This window comes from Lissotriton helveticus, chromosome 8 (assembly GCF_964261635.1).
Source record: "Lissotriton helveticus chromosome 8, aLisHel1.1, whole genome shotgun sequence".
Classification (NCBI taxonomy): domain Eukaryota; kingdom Metazoa; phylum Chordata; class Amphibia; order Caudata; family Salamandridae; genus Lissotriton; species Lissotriton helveticus.
Window position 1 is genome coordinate 1296479640 of NC_136069.1, and position 22996 is coordinate 1296502635.

Here is a 22996-nt window from a genome sequence, read left to right on the forward strand (position 1 = left end):
GGGATCTTATCGGCATAACACAACTGGGTGATATTTGTTCTGGGACTCATATACATAACTTTCAAAAGTTGAAGGATACATATTCCTTTAACTCTACTCAATTTTATAAATATTTACAAATTAGGCACCCACTCTCCACCCATGTCCCCAATAACACCTCTATCCCAGAGTTCAGCCCTCTGGAAGCTAAACTCCTGATGGGTGCACTTGGGAAGGGATGTGCATCCCAGATCTACCGCTCTCTAATTAACAATGCACCAGACGTACTAAATTATCTTTGGATGCGCTGGGTGTGATGGCTGGGCCCTTTAAAGGATGACAATTGGCGTAATGTCATAACCTTTTCTCCCAAATTGAGGTTAATTCAAACCTACTACCTCCATTGTGCCCATCTTACTCCAGCCAGGCTGCATCAAGATGGTTTCCTTCCTAGCCCTAATTGCCCAGTGCTGCGCAGAGGCTTCCACAGACTTTTGCCATATGGTATGGTCATGTTCAGCAATACACAAATACGGAAGAGACATAGTGAACAAACTCAGTGCTTTGTGGGATGTTTTGCACACTCCTTTGGTCCTCCTCTTAGGTGTTATGGAGGGCAGACCGAGAGATCTTGGGCACAGCTACTATGGTAGCAAAATGGGACATAGCGACCAAGTGTAAAACTCCACACCTCCTACCGTGTCACAATGGCGCAAGGGACTAGACTGGTGCACGATGTAGGAGAAATCTGTATGAGGCGAGAGGTTGTCCGGTCAAATATGAACGGATATATGGAAAATGGCTTGGTCATGTGGGTTGATCTGAGTGACACAATACCTATAAAGTTTCCTGACTACCATCTGTCACTTGTAAATCTCTTCAATTTATCACCACTGCTGCTTGCTTGTCAAATACAAGGTATGAATCGAATGTGCCTTATTCTGCTCTGAGTAATCGCATTATTGCTCAAAAACCTAATAAAGTTGGTTATCAAAAATGAACAAGCATTTGCAATGCAATAGGCCTCGGATTAGTAAAAGTTTGAGCTACTAGCGTTCCTAATAATAATGCAATGCTAATAACGCAAACATTTAGTAATGCAAGACCCATTGCAGCGCGGGTGCCGCAATTATACCACAAGTAAAGAAATAGAAAAATAAGTTTATTTCCTTACCTTTGGTATAATCGCGGCACCCGCGCTTTACTTTTAATGTTAAAAGTAAAGCGCCGGTGCAGCAATTATATCAAAAGTAAAGAAATAGATGTTTTTTCTATTCCTTTACTTTTGGTATAATCGCGATACCCGCGCTTTACTTATAACATTAAAAGTGAAGCGCGGGTGCCGCGATTATACCAAAAGTAAAGAAAAAAGTGGTGAACGCGTCACGCCTGTGTCTGGGCGCGCGCATAACTCCTCCCACAGCCTATTGGTGTCTATTACGCGCTTGGTGCGCGTAATAGACACCAATAGGCCATGGGAGGAGCTATATGCACACCTATGGCCAATTGCGTGCAGTCTTTGACAATAAGACGCACGCAAAGGCCAATGGGGGAGCTGGAAAGGAAAAGCACACGCACGAGCGTGTGCGATTCCTAGGTCAGCTCACATTCCCCGTTTTTCATCTCCAAAATGTGCAGTGCAATGCTAGGCGCGAGGCCTAAAAAGAATGAAAAAGGCATGTAAATTTGCTACAGAGCATATTAAATGAGAGCTATACTGATGGATGGAAAAAATTATGCTTCACAGTATCTGCCTTTACCACAGCAGACACAAATGAGGCCAAGCCAGAGACACGGTGTGCGCCAAAATACTCAGAGGCTAGGGTCCACCCCAGGAAGACAGTCTGAAGAAGATCCACATAGTAATGTGGGAGTTTGCAACTTTGTGTTAGAACACAAATCCTCACGTAACACTGTGGGCCTGATTCACAAAGGACCTCTGCATTCGTGGGGGGAGGCCAAGCAGTCGTGGGAGAGTCTCCGCACTCGGGTGGAATTTCTGTATTGAGACTTCTCATTGCAGAGATTCCGTACGAGTGCAGATACTACCCCACGACTGCGGGAGCGCCACCACGAGTGCAGAGGCCCGTGGTGAATCAGGACCTACACATTTAACACTGGTCTTCCTCCGCCCTCAGGAGAAATCACTCATGAGGTCATACAAACCACGGCACGCAGATAAAATTAAAGTTGATCAGTCAAATATATCCGTTTATTTTGATGCCCCAGGAACTGTGAATACATTTGGAAAAAGAGGCGGAAGGTACATACCTTTAATATAGAGTTAAAGTGTAGTTTACACCTGGTAATATTCCTTTGCTTTTTCGCACTTGCAGAGTGTTTTTTCAATGGAGGCCTATTCCTTCCATTTCACAAACTACTGGGCTGCTTCAGCTGCACACTGGGTTGGAGGGGTTTGTGCCGTGCAGCGAGTGTCTCTGTAAACCCCAGGGTCCAAAAGAAGTCAATGCTAGTCAGATTGATGAGCCTCTGACAAGGAGCTTTATTGAGAGGCTGCCTCTGCAGTTGATTGATAATTCTCGGGCTTCTTTACGCTACTCAGCTCTGAAGCTGAGCAGTGAGCCGTGAAGTGGGATTAACATTTCTTGCTTTCTCTGGCTCCAAAAACGGGATATCTCACTGCAAATATGGGGCCTGCATTCTTCAGTTCCTGACATGGCCACACACAAGCTAAGCGAACTAAAACAGAGTTTTGTTGCACTTATGTACGAGATTCCAGGGGGAATCCAGTGTCACATGCGAAGGAAGCCCAACAGTTGTACAGCTAACACAGAGCTGCCGAAATGTAATTGAGCAAAATGTATCTTTTGTACTGGATCGCACCTTAATGCAAGCACACCACCAAAAAGGAAGGGGGTGGTTAATGGACCGAGAAGCTTCATAGGGGACTTCATAGTGAACATGGCTATGACTTGGCTTGCCTGGATCAAGCACATTTTTGTGTTGAAATGATTGCTTGACGATGCAGAACGTGTAGCAACTATCAAGGCGATGCCAAGACAATGCTAGCTAGGACATCTGGGAAACAGTCATAATGTCACTTATGGCCACCCACCTCCAAAATTGATAAACAATATGGCAAATTATTATTAGAGTACAATAACTTTCTCCAATACCTACCTTAACCCAGACAAAATAATTATACGACCTCGTTCTAATTTTCACAGATAAAAAAAAAAAGCAAATTGGCCAATAACTGTGGTTCTATCCAGCATGACACAGACTTCTGTTGGCAATTCTCTTTTTATTATTGAAATAATGCGAAAGACACAACTTTTAAAGAAGAACCGGTTTGTATGTACTTCAAAAGCCTGTAGTGAAAACTAGGGGTGAGCATAACTGGCGTAGTACTCTCTAGCATTATTACTCATAATTACAGCAAAATTACTCATAATTGTGCAAACTTACATGAGATGTTCATGCACTGTAAGAATGGCAGTTTAATCTGTGTGCATGCCTATTTACACAAATATTGATTTAAATTGCACTTACAAAATTATATAAAAAATATTTTAAATAAATTGTTACATTGTCTTTTAACCTTTTGCTGCTAAAATGTATTGAGAACACCTATTAATTTGCTTGTCACTGTGTAAACTGCTTCCACTTACCTGCTCCTTTAATCTTGCTCCTGCCCCAGTCCGCCGCGTCCATTGTGGGCGTTTGTGCGGAGGGCGAGGAATTCTACACTTCCTGACGACGCTGCGCTCGGGTTAGCGCTCTAGTTTGTTCCCTCCTGCCCCCTACATTATGACGTCTGGGCCGCGACCGCGCAGCGGGCGCGCCGAGTTTGCGCCGAAGGCGCGCACAAGGCAAGCCTGTCTGCGCCCGTCCGCGGCTAGGGGCTAGGAGTCCTACCACTACCCCGAGGGTAACGGCTACAACCATAGGATACACGGGTGAGCAACTGCTCAGTCTCCGAAACTTCTATCAAGGCCGCTTGTAACCATAGTATTGTACCGAGAAGTGAGGTGCTGAAGTGTATGGCTTGTCATCTTAATTTTGCTTCGGCCCCGACAATGATGAAAAATAAGGACCAATTAAAGGGGTTTCTACTTAACTGTCGATCTTTTAAAAAACATAGCTTATACATCCATGATGTCCTTACAGACTATCAGGCAGATTTCATGTTTTTAACTGAAACATGGTTAGATGAATCCTCGTCACCTGAGATCTTGGAGGCCCTTCCACCAGAATACAGCTTATTGAGAATCGATAGAGGAGTCCAAAGAGGGGGAGGTATTGCAATGATATTTAAGACTAAGTTTGAGTGCTCATTGGAGCTATTAAAAATTAGTAATTGTGAAGCAGGCATGTTTTCCATTAAAATCTCCCCTGAATGTACGATCCTGGGATATCTCATCTATCGCCCCCCTGGGGGCTCTTCGTTGTTCGCCGATAGCCTATTGGAATCGGTGACTCAGCCGGCCCTATGCTACAATAAATGTATTTTACTAGGTGATCTTAATCTTCATTTTGAGGATGCGAAATGCGTAGAGGCACAATTGATGATATCCTCTTTGAAATCCCTGATGCTTACTCTCTTGGATGAGATGCCTACGCATCAGGCGGGTCATCTGCTGGATCCCATATTCTCTAACTGGGACGGTATCAGGGTGCGCCCCCTATCACAGTTCCGTGGTCTGACCATTACCTCATCCCATTTAATATAACTAGCAGACCTAAAGGGGATATACCTGAGCGGCCTATTGTATGCAAGCGCAGGAATTTGAATAATTTTAGTCAGGAGACATTTGAATCCATGCTTATGCTAGGGAAACCTCCCCTTAGTAAAACTTTTAAGGAAGCTTGGACGGAGTATGAGGATTGGGTATCAAAAGCATTAGATGAGGTTGCCCCATGGACCCATATAGCCCCAGCTCGCAGGACGAAGTCTGCCCACTGGTACAACGAGGAACTGTGTGCTGCAAAAGCCAGATGTAAAAGACTTGAACGTCTGTGGCGCAAAGACTATGACGTTGGCCTGAAAGAGCTATACATGAGCAGTCTGAAGGAGTACCATAAGCGTATCAATAAGGCGAAAGGATTATTCTTCAAAGAGAGGATAGAATCCGCTGAAAACTCCTCAAAGGAGCTCTTTTCTATCTATAAGGAGCTCACGGCTCTTACTAGGACGGAGACCAAAGACCATCTCTCCACTGAAATATGCAAATCTATTGCTGATCATTTTGTACACAAGGTGGAGAGGATTTATGTGTCTTTTCAGCAGGGAACACCTGAAGAAACACTGGCTAGGGATATTGGCATTGGACCGTATACTAACACATGTCTCAACGAGTTTATGGTCCCCCCGCAGGAGGAACTGACTAAGTTAATCATGACCATTCAGTCAGGTTCCCCTATGGATGTGGCTCCGCCTAGGATCCTTAACCCCTTCGGCGCTGATGACGGAACCGCTCCGTCATCAGCGTCGGTTGAGCTGTGCTGATGACGGAGTGGTTCCGTCATGGCCCGCCCAGCTCGATAGAACGCTCATGCGCGGCGCGAATTCCGCGCCTGCGCTGAGGGTTCTATTGAGCGGGGCGGGCCGTGACAGAACCGCTCTGTCACGAGCACAGCTCAACCGACGCTGGTGACGGAGCGGTTCCGTCACCAGCATGCGCCCGCCGCGCGGCCGCTCCAAATCCATAGCACTGCGGCGGAATAGCCGCCGCAGTGAAGGTGTTAAGAATCATGTACATCTCCTATCAACTTATATAGGCAATCTGGCTTTTCTTTCCTTCCAAGAAAGACTAGTGCCGGTGGAATGGAAACTTGCACAGGTTGTTCCAATTAAAAAGAAGGCCACCTTGAGCATTTCTAATTTGGACAATCTTAGGCCCATTTCTCTTTTGCCGTTCTGTGCCAAAGTGGTGGAAAAGCTGGTGACCAATCAGTTGGTTAAACATGTGGAAGATAACCAGCTTCTTCACCCTTCTCAATCTGGCTTTGGGGCGAGGTACTCGACGGGAACTGCCCTCCTTTTCTCCACAGAACTGCTTCGTCAGAAAGTGGACGAAGGACAGACGGCCGCCTTGATATTGCAGGACTTAAGTGTGGCATTTGATACCGTGTCGCACCCTAGATTGCTAGCTCGTCTGAGTGAAATGGGAGTGGCCGTCTCGGCACATGAATGGATGGCCTCCTTCCTGGCGGGCCAAATACACTGCCCCCCCTTCAAATCCACGCCCCGAATTCTCAATCAAGGGGTCCCGCAGGGTTCCATTTTAAGGCCTGTATTGTTTAATCTCTACATGGAACCCCTGGCCAGGATGGTGGAATCGTATGGGGTGGATATCGTATCATATGCGGATGATACGCAACTGGTGGTCACTCTATCCCACAACCCAGTTGCGACGACTGGTAAGTTTACGGAGTGCCTTGCGGCACTGGCAAATTGGATGTAGTATAACTGTCTGCGCCTTAACGGCAACAAGACGGAACTGCTTGTGATTGGCCCCTCACCTTCAATCTGGTCATCAGCCTGGTGGTCCACTGACCTGGGTCCTACACCTATTCCCTCTGACACCGTGAAGAACTTTGGTGTTCTCTTGGATTCCAAGCTTACATACCCCAACATATAGGTAAGATAGCGGGGAGATGCTATGGCATTTTGAAGGTCCTGCGGAAGATCTTGGATCTCCTACCTATGAAAGGCAGGGAAACTTTGGTCCACACAATGGTTACGTCCCATCTTGACTATGGGAACGTCCTGCTCTGTGGCCTCAGTAAAAGGGGATTGACCCAGTTACAATGTGTCCAAAATGCGGCGGCTAGGCTTGTGTTGAAGCTGTCGAGGAGGTCATCAGGTAAACGGGCGCTTCGGCGCTTGCACTGGCCCCCTATGAGGGAACGCATCAGGTTCAAGACCATGTGCTTTAGTCATCGTATTGCACATGGCAGGGGTCCGGTCTATCTTCACAAGTTCATCGTCCTAGGCGACTCCTGAGATCCATGGGCAGTATGCAGTTTGCGATACCCCGCATATATAAAGCACAGATGTGAGGGCGATCTTTTAGATTGCTGGCCAGCAAACTATGGAATGACCTCCCTGTTGAATTGCATATGGAGCCGTCGGAAACCAGGTTCCGGCAGAAACTGAAGACTCATTTATTTCCGGAAGATTAGTTTTAACGTAGGGTTTCTTTTTTTTCTCTGATCCCCTCTCCTCTTCGTGGTCTGCTCTTGATTTTTCTGTGTTGGATCGCATCCTAGCGCGGAGACGCACTGTTCTAGTGTATTCAGGCACTTAACAAATGTTTTTATTAGTATTATTATTATTATAATAAATTTATATTATATATTTAAATCTTTTATAGCGCTACTCATAACAGTGAAGGGTGTCAAAGCACTTTACATCACACACAAAGAGAAAATAAATCATACTAGTGTGTACATCAATATATAGGAAATATGACAAAAGACAGTGAGATTTACAAGGTCTAGGAGTCAGCAATTGCATCCATTCTTGTTGATATTTTATTTTAAGAGTGCATGGTCTTGAGAAACGGAGTCACAACTTAAAAAGTAACATCGTGATTGGATAGGTTTTTACAAACAAGACTTTACTACCACCCAAAGAAACGTTTTTTGCAACCTTTGAATACCATCAGATTGAGGAAAAAAACAATAAGGACCTAAACACAAGCCTTCCAGTTTGCATGCAGCTCCTTGATGCCAGTTCATAGCTCAATGTGCTATATTAGGATTGCAAACTAGAAGTAACAAAAGGATCTGCGTGCCAAAAGCAGTAATTCACCCACGAAAATTGATAAAATGCAAACCTATGATCTAAATGTTACACAATGTGATTTGCAGAAGGCACATTAACCGTCTAGAGTCCAACTGTGACTGACGAAAACAGAGAACTCTCCTGGAACTGCATTAACAACCAGAGTTTTCTTACTGTTATTATAATCTCCTAAAAATTGCTGGGAACACACATATTTCTGCAGCAGCAATGCTTTAAATATGCAGGTACTATCAGGTGCTTAGTACCAGCAGTTTTATTTGGAAAAGATAGCACTGGCACTTCTAAGTACTGCCACAAATCTTTTAATGGTAGAGTACTTTTACTTCTCATTAGCAAACCAATAATTTGGGGCAAGGAGTACCTGCAGTTCTAAATTTCAATTTGGAGCACTATACAGCAGGGGTATTAAGCTTGTAGGATCTATTAAATGCAGCCTCTTTGAGACCAATTAGCAAGTTCGGACAGATCTACCTTCACAGCTGGCCTTGCTACCAATTATTTGCAGCGGACGTTTAAAAAAGTAATGTAAAAGTCAACTGTCAGACTCTGCTTGTCATGACTCCTCCATTTGTGACTTATACCCCCAATTTATGGGCTCATGGAGTAGATTTTTTCAAATTCCAGCACCGTGCATGATTGAATGCTATCAAAATACTGAAGAAGCATAAAGCTAGCACAATGTGTCCTGAGGAGGAATGTGTTTCCTTACACGGCAATGTGCTTGCCAGAGATCCTATGTACTTTATAGTTATACAACGGAGGTACCAGAGCATTGTCATGAGTTTTCCATCCACCTTAAGCCATTCATTTGGGTCTGTTGTTTATGTTAAAGTGTGGCCTGCTCTAGCTATAGCTGTGGAGACTCTTACTCCTTTGGAGATGGCCTCATAATGAGCAAGGTGGAACCATGTGGAGGTGCACGCTCTTAAACTGTTGAGCAGACTAGAAGGCTGAACATTTCATTCTTCCAGAAGCACAAAAAATATAATTTTTTCACCCAAACTCAGGAAAAGAAATGCCTCCAAGAGGAGAAAGTGAGGAAGAAGTGGAGAACCTGACATGATTTTTCTAGCTAGTAATTCCAGCTGCAAATATCGCATGAGGATTTGGCTGCAGCACCAGCCAAGTCTCATTCGCTGTTTCTTTTCCCAAGTTACAAGAAAGCTTCACACTCGGTCCCCTACTCTCCACAGCCGGACTGGGAAGAAACACCATGCCTGGCTATTCCACTCGACCAGCCCTGGTGGAGAAGGGTGAGGAGGCACTCAGAAGCTCTAGTTGCGAGCACCGCTGTTGCTTTTATTTTGGTAAAGGGGGCCGATATTGCAGTACTGCTGCAAAACCGGCCCCCAGTGACAAAACCGCCCCCCACGGGCACAAAACCAGCCCCCATTTTTCCACCCTGCCGGGGAAACGCCTGGTGCCTGCTACTCTCCAGACTTCCACCCCACACAAAGGCCCATGCATACATCTACCATCTCTATTAGACGCACCATTAACAATATGTGAGGCAACTTGTTTTCCCCAAAGTTTGACTTTACACTACTGAAGATTTTTAGATTGGTAAACGACGTTTTATAATCCGACTCAGACTCCATACAGGGACGTCATGGCAGCCTTTTCCAAGATCCTTTATATGTAAACACTATCTGTGTCAGAACCCTGTTCAGAGAGCCATGAGGCAAGTAGGAGCTACTAGGCTCAACCGTGGAGCTTCAGGTCTTTTACGCTTGATGACCCGGGGCCTGACTCACTATGGGCTCATAGCAATTGAACTAAGAACCTTTTCTGCGCTCGACTCTCAAAGGTAGTGAAGGCCGAAAAGTCCAAGGCTTCTCAGGGAGTAGGTAGGTGCAAGGAGAATACTGTCTCAAGAGACAAAAATACGTCTAATGCCCCAAATAAATGACTGTCTAGTCATATATTGACTTTTAGGTAAAAGTTGTACATATAAACTAAAACACATTGAAATACGGCACACCACAAATAATATACATTACATACTTCTTATGGCAGGTACACTAGCGTTACCTGGATAAGATCTCAAGTTCCACCTCCCCTTGATGGATCTTGGTTATTCCCCATCCATGTGAGGCAACATCCAGGCTAAGCCCTGCTAGTGAGTTCCAGTAATAAAAGTACCACAACAGCTTTTTGGACAGTCAAATGTCACTGTGCAGTAGGGCTTCAGTCAGCGTAAGTTCCCCCAGAGGCCCAGCGGCCTGGTATTCAGTCTTATCCCCTGCGGTGGCAGTTTAGAGAGTCCGAGTGCACGTCTGTGGACCATCAATGAGTAGAAGGCTAGATGCTGTAGTCGAGGCTGCAGATGTCCATGGTGCGCCTATAGTACGTTTTCCTGTGTGAGGGGACACGTCTTGGGTACTCTAGGTTCAAATGGTTGAACCAATGCTCTTCTCCCTTGAGATGCAGCCTGCAACTTCTCCGTGACTGTATGCTGCTCCAATGACAATGGGACTTTCTTCTGGTCACGGTCACCCTCCTGGCATACGGGAATTGCTCAAAGTGACACACTGGGCAACAGCCTCCTCAGGTGAAAACGCTCACAGGACAAAGGCCCTCTTTTCAGCACAGCAGTGCACCATCCTTAATCTTCACCCTGGCCCCCCACCTGACACATAGGGGTTACATCTAGCACAGTCAAGGTGGCGTGCCTCTTCAGGTCACAACTCTGCACAAATTGACAGCCCTATTTTCATTAGAGTGCTGCACTGAGGGGATGACCCTTAAGATTCAATGCAGCTCTCCACCTGGCATACAACGGGAGTGCAAACAATGCACATGCAATGACGGTGCAATCCATGTAGCTGGTACCACTAGATCAAAATCTCACATTTAGCTCCTGGGTCCACTCAGCAGGATCCCACTCTGGACTTTGTTAGCTCCAGGCACCCTCCTTCTCATAGGGTCTTCTGTCTCGGGTTAGGCAGAAGCCGGTACTCCAGGGTCCAGGGCATGTGATCTTAATTCTATTGGGTGATGTCCCATCACCTAGCAGGTAGACTGACAGATCCATAGTCCCCATTCCTAGTCACAATAGTAGGGCGTTGGGCTGAGCTTATCCGCGCCAATGGCAGGTTGACAATCTTGGTCAGCTCAAGCTTCCCATTTTATAATCATTTTCCAGACATAAATGCAATTTAGTTGCTGAGATTTTGAAGTTTGTATTATGGGGTAGATCACTTTGAAGGGTCCACTCATCTGTCTTATCCTTCCTACAGATAGAAGTATATCACACCAGCAGTGGTTCCAAACTTGATATTCACAAAACAAAGGCCATCTGAGTGACAGGAGGATCACACCTGGGAGTTGGCCCTACTGATATATTTTAATAAAAACTTACAAAGGCCCCCAGCCCTACTATTTATTATTCCCTTATCAGCTACAGCTTCATCATGAGGTGTGTTCAGGGCCCTTTGACCAGTCACCTCTTTTAGAATTAAAGAGCCCTTTTGAATTGTACTGAAGAGACAAGCTCCTACTTCCTCCTGTGTGTGGTTTGTCCCACCCAGTTCTCAGTAATGCAGCACTCCACATATCTGTCTAGGTGATTTTATCCAACTCCACCTGTTTGCCCAGCAGACCCGGGTTCTCTCACAATGGAACCCTAAGGCTTCCATGTATTGTGCTCTTCCCAAACACACATACATCCCTGAGCGTACACACAGCTCACTCGTGCAAGCTCCCATGTACCACTTCATAGGCACACATATATTTCAACGAGTTCATGTAAATGTGCACTAACTTCCATGTATTGCACCACTTACAGGTACACCTATATCCCAGTGTGTACACGCAGTCACAACTCACTGTGCAGCACAGCATTCATCCTTATGTAGCCCAAGGGTGGAATATCATATAAAACCAAGCTTGTATTTACCATGCATGCATTTATCATGCGAGTATTTCACTGCATTGTAATAACACATATGGTTTTACAATATACACTTTTTCTATGCAATTCAATGGTAACATCAGAGATATATATATATATATATATATATATATATATATGTATGTCCTTGGCAGTTGTGACCCTGTGTGGTACCGGCGCTCTCGTTATAGCGCGGTGCGTTTTTTTGCGGCTGGGTCTGCCGTTTTGTATTAATCCTGGTTCCAAAGGGAAAATAAAACGCACTCACTCGTTTTGAATTCAAATCATAGCGGTTTTAATGCACCCTTACCTCTTTTTAACTCAACCTGTCCCTACACTCTAAAATCACCCTTGCCTCCCTTTACCTATTCCTGCCCCCAAAACCCTAAAATAACCCTTAACTCTATTTACCGCTACCACCTCTAAACCTTAAAATTACCCTCAACTCCCTTTATCTCTACCCACTCCTAGGCACTAAAATCACCCTTACCTCCCTGTACCTCTACACACCCCTAATCACTATAACCATCCTTACATCCCTTTACCTCTACTGACCCCATAACCCATAAATAACCCTAGACCAGAGGTATTCAATCTGTGGGGCACGACTTTCAGGCAGGCCGTGGATTCCTGGGAAGGGGGTCATGCATTACCCAGCTTCACTTGCCACTGCAATCCAAATTGTGTGCTTTCCTTTAAGTAAAAGACAGCCGTCCTGGGAGGCCAATTTAGATCGTTATCAGCTGCTTGCTTGAATGAAATGCAAATGTGCCTCTCAGTTAATCTGCAAGTGTAAAGAATGCTTGGGAGTGGTTCTGGCTGTAATTGATCAAATCACTCCAAGCTCTGTAATGACACAGATTTAGTTTTTTGAGTAGTAGTGCCAAGATTTAACAACTGGGCTGGGAAGTGCTTGCTTTTAATTTTAACTGCATGTACAAAGACATTAGTACCCCTAAAGAGGTACAGAAGGGAGAGTTGTGTTAAATAAAAATTGCATTACATATACTTTGGTGTTACTACAATCTACATTTTGGAAGCACCATTTTATCGTAAAACTATTTGCACGTTTTGCAGAATGCGATCTTACACTGGATGTATTGCAAGTATAACATACATATTCACAGTGCTGTGACCTCGTAGCACTAAAAATACTCATCACTATGCACCAATCAAGATCTAATTCTGTGGCTCTCTGGTTACACAAAGACCTCTGCAGTGCATTAACTAATAGAGGCTTGCATCGCCAGAGCATCCGTTTTTTTGATGCTCCGGTGGCACAAGCACCTCAATCATACCTATCAGATGGTGCAAAGTCACCTGCATGACTTTGCATGGCCTCATCAATAGTCGCTGTGTTGCCTTCGTCTGCATCAAAAAGGTGTGTCATGGGCTTTGCATGGGATTCCCACGGAACGCCCTTGGATTTTGATGCAGTCTCATATTTACAAAATCACGTAAACCTGGGCCAGCTCCAAAAACGGATGGCCCCCCATCGGAAGTATAGCGAGGAGAAATGTTTTTATTTCTCCTCGTTTTTTTCTCCTTCCAGGAGTGATTCATTCTGCTGCTCACATAGAAAGAAGACAACGCCTCTCAGGATTGTTTTTGTGAAGGAAGGTGCCTCTTCCTGTACAAAAACAATCCTGCTTATGTCGGTGCAATTTGTGCGCCAACGCAAGGGAAAAGAACAGGAATGCACCGTATGTCATAAATACGGTGCATTCCTGGCCTTTCACATTGGCATTGGGGCCGTGCCTCAAGAAGACTTGCAGCGCTGCTCTACGCCAATTCCTCATAAATGAGGCCCTATGTTTTCAGATACACCTTTGACTACACCCCCACGCTCACTGGCCTTTGGTTTGCTAAATACCCTAATTATATCCCCATAGTAAAAATTATTTGCTGTGGACATTAGGGGTGTTCATGGTTGTCGATGAGAAGTACCAGGATCTAGAAATTTGTCAGAAAGGGGTTCTTACGCCTATAAAAGTTTGAAGACCTCTGCCCTAGACCCTAAAATCACCCCCTCATCCCTTTAAAGCTACCCCATCCCTTAACTCTAAAAAACGTATGGTAAATGTAACATACCCAAACATGAGTTAAGCATACAGCAGCAGTACTCTACACAAATAGGCCAGTAAACCCCAATCCAGTGACAGGTAAAAAGACATGTTCACTCTACTGATCATTATTACTTAAAACAAAGTATGCTGCACCACTGCAAACATGCTTCTCGACTCCAGCTGAAAGCAAAAACCTTCCACCACATGAGGGTAGCACTTTGGGCCCCTTCCGGTCTAAGTAAGACTGCAATCTGTGAGACAGCCCTAAATCATGGCGCACATGCACTATTCATGTTCACCACTGACCACAAACAGGCACCAGGGATCCAGATATCACAGCAGCTGGGGCACTCGAGGAAGGGCTACACATCCATTACCATGCAGAGGACTTTTATATAACCAACAATCTGTAAGGTTTTATGGAAGCAAGCTAAAAGCTTATTGTTAAGCCTTCTCCACTGTGCTTAGCAGAAACAACTTTGCAAACCGGTTAATTGGAACAATTATCATGGCTACGTCCCATGTCAACGTTGTTACATAAAAAAGTACTCTATTCTCCTTCAACACATAAAACATTGCAAACAAATTGTGAATGTTACAGATGAGCAAACAGAAAACGTGATTGACACCCCTCCTTTTCCGAATTTATGCTGAATGTGAATTATGGGGCAGTCACCGTTTTCTCTCTCGCCTTCGCGGTACAATGCAGGTACAGTGTGGGTAGGACCAGGAAACACTACATGTGATATATGGGACATGCAGTGCCCCCGTATTTCTCTCATATATAACCTTCTTGGCAGACAGTATGTCTTCCCTTCCCTCTATGAAAACACTTTAATCTCTGAGCAGGTCTTCCCTGGGAAACGCTGCATGCAATAGGTTGGATTGGATACACTGACTCTCTCTTTCAGTCTGTCTTCCTGTAACACACCGTGTCGGATCTTTCAGACAGGTTGCCCCCGTTGTGTCCTAGGTTGCACTGCACGTAACCTTAGCCAGCGCATCTAACAGTCCCCTAGTTCAGAAGTACCTACTTCTTCATGTGGTGCTGAATTTTCATCCATGACTTGCACTCTGTCCGGGCTTCGTGTTGCTTCTATCGGAAACTCGTCTTCTCTGCACTGAGTGCCTTATGCTGAGTCTCTGGCTGACAGCTCACTTTCTGTGTTGTCCTGATGTGCGTGGGCACACCCAATGGAAAAGAGGCAGACAGAACTCATCATAGAAACAGGCGAAGGACTCGTTGCATTTTAGTTTTTTAACTTCATTAAACACAAATGACAGAAAAAATTGCTAGTTATGAGTACAGCAGAAATCGGTGGCAGTCATCTTTGGCTGAAACTGTCATAAATGTAAAACTTTCACAAAGCTCCAGTAGAAATTGACCTATTTGAAAGACGAACGATATGTCGAGTAGTTGCATATTTAAAATCAATTGAAATGCAAAACTGTTTTCCTTTTCACAAACATGCACAACGAAGACGTATTTTAATAAAATTGTCAGGGATGACAGACTATATATAACACAATAAACATTATTCTACACTGTTGTCACTTTGAAAGAATGCTGGCCACAATCTAAAACGTTCGTCTATGTACGCTATATCAGTTCTGAAAGCTACTCATGTCCATGCATATGGCTGAAGCGTTCTGACAAATGTCGGTGACATAACACAAATATTCGTGACTCCAAAATGTTCTGAAATTAGTAAACAATTCCAAACCCAAATAGTAGACACATGGATCAGGTATTTTCAGTGACGCTGTGTTACAATTGGGAGGGGAGGTGGGGATTAAATACGCTAACACGTTCCCAGTCACGCTCTTTCTCTCTCTTTCGCTCGCCCCACCCTGCCCAGGGATAGGCCATCGACATAAACAAGGGACGAGAGCATTAGTGCCCTATATCAGTAATGCTTACAAAACAGGAGCCATTTTAAAACGAACCGAAAGAGCGTGCAGGCTTACGGCACATACACGTACTTGTCCTTTTATAAATGAAAATGCATCTCATTTGCACTGGAAATTCTTCGTATCAGGATATGTTTCATGAGTTTTGTTCCTAAATTTTCCAAATGGATATTTACGGCAGTTTTCTAATTAGTTTCCACTCCACAGAAAGACTAATAAATTGTTATAAGAAACAACTTGTTGCCATCATGTAGTATTCTGTGTTTAGTTTTTCCCTTTCAGGCACTTGTATTTGGAACTCTCCTGTCATGGGGTTCTGTATTCCTGTTAAGAATGTGGTGTTACGGCTTTGACAGTTATTTCCTTACTGTGCCTGGTTGTTGCTGCGTATCTCTTGAGATGAATAAACTACATCAAAAGTAAATTAAGTCTGAGTGACTTACTACATTATTTGTGGCGACGATCCTGAAGAGATTGGAAAGGACCCGAACCTCGTCGAAAATCTCGTTGGAGATTAAGGGGCAGATTTATGTTAACTGGCTATCTGTTATCTGTGTTGTAAAGGCGGCGCATTGCTGGAGTTGCGTCGCAAGTGCGACGCAGCTCCAGCAAGGCTCGGGGTGCCCTATCTGACCAATGCTGCATCAAGACCTACGCCTGCTTCAAGCAGGCGCAGGCTTTTGACGCAGCATTGGCCTGAAAGTGACTGAGTGAAATCTTATAGATTTCACTCAGCCACTTTTGCGAGGCGCACCTGCCCCGGAACGTCCACCCTGCGCCGGAACGCCCACAAGCGGCGCAGGGCTTTACAACGTGACGCATCTGCCTAGATGCGTCACGTTGTAAATCGTTCGTAGGGATGCTCCACGTTTATGCTGCCTTGCGTGACGCAACAGCGGCGTAAACGTGGCGCAAGGGCCTCATAAATCTGCCCCTAAGTAGCAGCGTAGCAGCGTAGCAGCGGAGCACGAAGAAGAACGTTGTGACTGCGAGACTCATTAAAAGCAGATAAGTGAAAGGCACGGAGTGAAGAGAAGAGCAAACATTAATTTTTTTTTTTTTTTTTTTTTTTTTTTAGTCCTCATTACGCAACATTTAAAAGTCAGGAGTTTTCAGGGATCCTTCTCGATATTCGTGACACCCTTGAGAAAGGAAGCCCCTTACGTCCACAAACTTATAGGGAGGAGGCATAGTTGGTCATAGTGGGTTGAGCTAGCCATTTTTGCTACTCTTATAAGCCTTTCTCATCATTGTTGCGATAGCGTAATCATTGGACCGTAAACAGAGGAGGTGAATTGGAGAGCCAGGAGTAATGCCTTCAGGTTTCAAATAGACAATTTATTAACACACCCTTTAGTTCAATACTTATGGTATTCTTCCCACAGGTCCCAGAATCTGTATTTTTTTTAGGTATACCTCTTATTTTTATCTAAATTAAACACTCTCAAAATTGAGGCCAACCATTCATTATGAGTAGGGGCAACCGGAGTTATCCATTTTACACAGATCTCCCTCCTTGCCAAGAGAATCAGAATGAAAAGTAACTTCTCTTGGGCTTTAGTAAGAGGCCTTCCCGCAATTGTTCTGGAGATCCCAAAAATAACTAAGTCCATACTTACAGAGAGTTGTCTTCCAAATACCCCGTCTAAGGTAATACCCACTTCATTCCAAAAGATATCCAGGCTGGGACACCGCCAAAACATATGTAGATCGTCAGCCCTCTGCACACCGCACTTTGGGCAGTTCTTCACTGTGGCCCCGTTAAATTTGGATAATCTTTTTGGGGTCCAGTAGGCTCTGTGTACAGTGAGCAAATGGTTTCTTTTAAGAGCAGCAGATGTTACAATTGACCAGCACATGTTCATAGATATTTGCCATATGTTACTTATATCCAGCGTCGGCAGATCTTTTCCCCAGATGTCTTCTGGGATTCGGAAGTCTTCTTCCCCGGCCGAGATTAAGGCCCAATACCAGTAGGAAGTTTCTTTCAAAAATGATTTAGACGTCCACATCTTCATCTCAAGGGTAGTATTACCTTTTCTAGTTTCTTTGAGAGACTTACTCCAACTCTGTAGTTGGTAGTATTTAAATTTAGAAAGAGTGAAGTTTGTGCTCTGAGATAATATATCCCAGTCAAGCAAGTTATTCTGAAACAGAAGTTGACCCCAATCCTTTATTCCTGCTGATCTTAGCGATGTTGCTAAACTATCCTTGAGGCAATCTGGTGTAGTATGAGAATCCCAGATCGGGGCCTTTTCGCTGTAAAAGGGGATATCCAGCGTAGATCTAATACAGTACCATACTCTTGCGGCAGATTTCAGGACCTTTAGTTTAATTTTTTTGAAGAACTTAGGGTGTCCGAATTTGTATAGAAAGTGGCTAGTGTTGTTTGTTAATACACATAAGTATAGTGGGTAGTTTTCATATGGACCCAACAATACCCTACTACTTTTGAATTGGAAGGCTCTGCAATATTCTAGGAGGTCTGGGCTTGCTATTCCTCCTTGCTCTTTTGATCTTCTTAATTTACGCCATGCAATCCTTGGTTTTTTAGATGACCATATGAAGCTGGATAAGTCTCCCTGGATCTTTTTTATCTTATCTCTATTGAACTCAAGCGGGATAGCATTAAAAATAAAGGTGAATTTTGGTAGAATTGCCATTTTTATGATATTTGATTTCCCCAGGAATGTTAAGGGCAAAGCTTTCCAGACATTTAGTAATTTTTTAACTTCAACCTCTACCCTATGTAGATTTATTTGTGTAATTTTATCAATCTCCTTTACCAGTTCAATACCCAGGTATCTTATTTTGTCTTTACTAAAGGGGGATACGAAGTTTTCATTCCAGCTTATGGTTTCAGTTTTTGTTTGATTTATCTGGTAACCAGATATCCTACCGAAATTCAACAAGGTCTCTTCTGTTGATTTAAGAGCCTCTTTTAAGTCTGCGGTAAAGATCATGAGATCGTCCGCATATAATGCGACTTTCTTGTGCCACCCTTGGTAAGAAAATGGGGAAATAAAAGGGAGGTTCCTAATGAGAAGAGCAAACATTAATGTCAAAAGCGGGAAGCAGTTAAAATTAAAGGAAATATACGGAGTGCGAGACGTGATTGGCAACGTAGACTGAGGTGGTTGGCAACGCGAGCAGCCAAGCGCGAGCAGACAAGCGCGAGCTGCAGCGGACATTTTACAACGTTGATAGTGACGTACACGAGCAGGGAAGCGCGAGCTGCTGCGGACACCTTAAAGCGTTCAAAGTGATGTGTGTGTGATTGGCAACGCAAGCGGAGCTCGGTCGGCCATTTCATGTGATTGGCAAGGCTGATGTACGTTCAAACCACGTTGTAGACATCACAGTGAATTTAGAGTTTCACAGAAAAGCTTAAGTAAAGGAAATACATAATTTAAAGAAACAGTGCTGCAATAAAACATTAACACACACTTCAAAAATTATTAGAAATAATAATAGTGATTTAAAGGTAAAGTGTTACTTATTCTGTCTAGAAAAACCGCAAGATGTGTTTGAAGTTTATTTTTAAAAAAAATTAAGACAATCTAATTAAGCTATAATTTTCACAAACTGTGTGTTTGGGGAATTTGTTAAAAAATAAAACTTGTTAGTAAAATGCAGTCTGTTTCGCCACCACCACCTTTCATGGAAACAACTGGAAACCCGCCAATAGCATGGAAAAAATGGTTTGATGCATTTGAGACATATTTGGGTGCTATAGGTGCATCTAGGTACCGTGCAGAGCGGAAGAAGTACTTACTTCTGCATTCGTTAGGATTTGAGGGGAGGGAGATTTATAAGCATTTACCTCCTTTAGTAAGAAACAATGCGGAAGAAGAAATTGATGAATATTTGGAGACTAGAAGGAAGTTGGAGTTGAGGTTTGACATAAAACCTAGCCTTGCGGTAATCAGGCATAAATTCTTCAAAAGGGAGCAGTTACCTGGGGAGGATGTGGAAACCTATATGTCTACTCTTAGGCAATTAAGTGCTGAGAGCGAATTTGAGAAATTCAGAGAACAATTAATTAGGGACCAGTATGTTTGCAAATGCACAGACAAATCGATTCAACAAAAGTTGCTTACCTTGGGAAATCCTACTCTGGAGGAAACTATTCGCACAGCAAAAAGTATTGAGTTGTCAAAAAAAAGAAGTTCAAGAACTTGAAAAGAAAAGCGAGGAGGCAATTTCTGTGGTCAGAGCTAAAGAAACTAAGTCAATGCCTCTTACACATTGCTATGATAAAAACACCTTGCCTGGATCACAACGTTACGAAAGAAACACCTTTTTCAAACCAAATAAAATTCGTTACAGATGTGGTAATTTGGCACACAATAAGGGAAACAGATTATGTCCTGCTAGGAGCTCTACTTGCCGAAATTGTGGAAGATTTGGACATTTTGCAAAAATGTGTCAAAATAATAGGCAGCCAAATCTAGGGTTAATGGATAAAAATCTAAGTCAAGGAAACACTAGTGGCGTGGGAAATGTTTCTGATATTTCTGATATTGTTGACAAAGAATGTGACACTGTAAATAGTATTCAAGACGATCTGAGGGAAATGGTTGTGGTGGTACATGATGATGTAATCATCGCTGGAGATTCGTCAGAATGTGTTGATCCGTATACTGATATTGGTGTGGGTGATAAAACTCTGTTGTTGCTTGTTGATTCAGGTGCAAGGATTACGATGATTACCCAAGAGTTGTTCAGTGAGACATGGCCTGAAAGAAAGCTAGAACCTCCTGATAGAGCTCCTGTTTCTTATGAGGGGCGTAAAATAGATTTGGCCGGTTATTTTGAAGATGTGTTACAGTTTAAAGTAAGGAAAATTCTAGGAAAAATGTATGTTGCTATTAAGGGGTTGAATATTTTGGGATAGTTTCATCAGGGTTTGTTCCAGATGGTTCTTAGACCAGGAACAAAAGAGCAAGTTAGTGTGGTAGAATCCTCTGATTACACGGAAAAGTTGAGTTTTGCTTTTCCTGTTGTTTTTGGAAAGGGTCTTGGAATGATTAAAGGTTTTACCCATGAGATTAAGGTTAAGGATGGAGCCATTCCAATTAAACACAAGGTGAGAAGTGTCCCTTTCAGTGTGAGAGATAGTTTGGAGAAAGAATTGAATGAGTTATGTGTGAAGGGCATCATTGAGCCAATTAGGTCTTCTTTGTGGTTGTCTCCCCTGGTAGTGGCGCGCAAAAAAAATGGCGATTTGCGCGTATGTGTGGATCTACGCAGTCTTAACAAAAATATCTGGATCAACTCACATCCTTTACCTAAGATTACTGAGTTGTTATCACTTACTAGAGGAGCAAGGTGGTTCACCAAGCTGGATCTGGCGTCTGCCTACCACCAGGTTGTACTTTGTCCATCTTCTAGACATTTGACCGCATTTGTTTCTCCTTTTGGCAGCTACCAATACTGCAGGATGCCGTTTGGCCTTTGCTTCGGCGGCTGCAGGTTTTTCTGAGATTGATGAGTCAAATGTTTAAAGATACCCCTTGTGTCATCGTTTTTGAGGATGATGTTTTAATTCTTGGTGAAAACAGTATTGATCATGACAAATCTTTGAATAAAGTTTTGGAAATTATGCAGGAGAAAGGTGTTGTACTTAAGAGTGAGAAGTGAGTTTTTCTTAAGGAAAAAATTGAGTTTCTTGGTCATGTTGTTTCGCATGATGGTGTTGAACCCCGTCCGGGGTTGGTAAAAGCGATTGTTGATGCTACTCCACCAGTTGTGTCAATCTGGTTTGAAGTCTTTCATTGGGCTCAGTGAATTTTATTCGAGATTTATCAAAGACTACGCTTCAGTGGTACAACCTCTGACCAACATGTTGAAGAAGAATGTCCCGTTCAAGTGGGATAAAAGTTGTCAGGAAATTTTTGATTGGATAAAGCTACAGCTAGTAAGTGACAGAATTTTGAAGCCCTTTGATCCTAACAAAAAGTGTACTATTACTGTAGATGCAAGTGATTTTGGTCTTGGAGCTATTCTTACTCAAGAAAACGGTAAAACAGACAATACTATAGGTTATGCTTCCAGGGTTTTGAGAGGAGCAGAGATTAATTTTTCAGTCATAGAAAAGAATTGTTGGCTTGTTGGCGGGCGGTCAGAAAGTTCAATCCATTTATCTGGGGAAGTCGTTTTGTGCTAAGAACTGATCATAGTCCATTAGTATCTATTTTGTCAGGTGAAAAACTAAAAGAACACACACCAAGGATAGCTAGGTTGTCATCGAAATTGTTGCAGTATGATTTTGATGTTGTTTATTTACCTGGTTTCAGGAACGTATGGGCAGATTACTTGTCACGTTTTCCAGTTACAGGTAATGGTTCAGAATTTGATAAAGAAGATGATCAAGATGATTGGTTTGTTGCTGCTTTGGATGCTGAAGAGATGTGTGCTTTGAGTGAAATTGAATGGAGGAAGGAGCTGATCAAGGATGAAGTTCTGGTACAAGTAATTAAATATCTGAGATCTGGTTGGCCTAGGGAGAAAAATGTGTCTTGTCAGTTTCAAACCTATGTGAATATTTCAGAAGAGTTAACTGTAGAGGATGGTATTCTTCTACGTGGCGGAAGACTTGTACCTCCTGAAAGTTTAAGGAAACGTCTCTTAAATGGTGCACATGAGGGCCATTTGGGAAAGACATTCACTAAACGTAGACTGAGAGATGTGTTCTGGTGGCCACACATGGATGTATGCGTGGATGAACTGGTTGATAGTTGTGTTGTTTGTAAATCATCTGATAAGAGTCATAAGTTGAGGACACCACCTTTGGAACCGGTTGGTTTTCCAGGGAGACCGTGGGAGAAAATTGGAATTGATTTAATAGGGCCATTCAATCTTCTACCGTCTGCCTCACGTTTTGCTGTTGTGGCCATTGATTATTATTCAAAGTGGCCAGAAGTACGTTTTTTTAATGAACCTACTACGGCAAATGTGATTCATTTTTTAAAAGACATTTTTTAAGGGAAGGGTTTCCTTCTTGCGTAATGTCTGATAACGGTGTACAGTTTGTCAGTTCTGAATTTGGAAACTTTTTGAAACAAGGTGGTGTCATACATCAGAAGAGTTCTTTTTATCATCCTCAAGCAAATGGCCTTGTAGAGAGGATGAATAGAGTTTTAAATAATTGTGTGCAGTGGGATATTGCCAACAAATGTGTTGTATATAATGCAGTGCGTTCAATGCTGTGGTTCTATCGTACTACTGCACATTCGTCTACTGGAGTATCTCCTTTTGAATTGTTAAAAGGAAGAAAACCATCTACAAAGATTTGCCCAGGATGGATGTCAAAATGGGTAAAAAGGAATGTGATAGATGATATTGATGGTTTTGCAAGAAGTAATGTTGGCA

General features: G+C 43.3%; 1 protein-coding gene across 1 annotated transcript in view; it reads right to left on the minus strand.

Annotated features, from left to right (window-relative positions):
• Positions 1-14903, minus strand: part of DYNLT3 (dynein light chain Tctex-type 3) — a 137596-nt gene extending 122693 nt beyond the window's left edge. Inside the window, exon 1 of the mRNA XM_078658260.1 lies at positions 14746-14903. Within this exon, the coding sequence (XP_078514386.1) occupies positions 14746-14775 (30 nt within the window). The 5' untranslated portion in view covers positions 14776-14903. The remainder of the gene's footprint in view (positions 1-14745) is intronic.
• Between the last annotated feature and the right edge of the window lie 8093 nt (positions 14904-22996).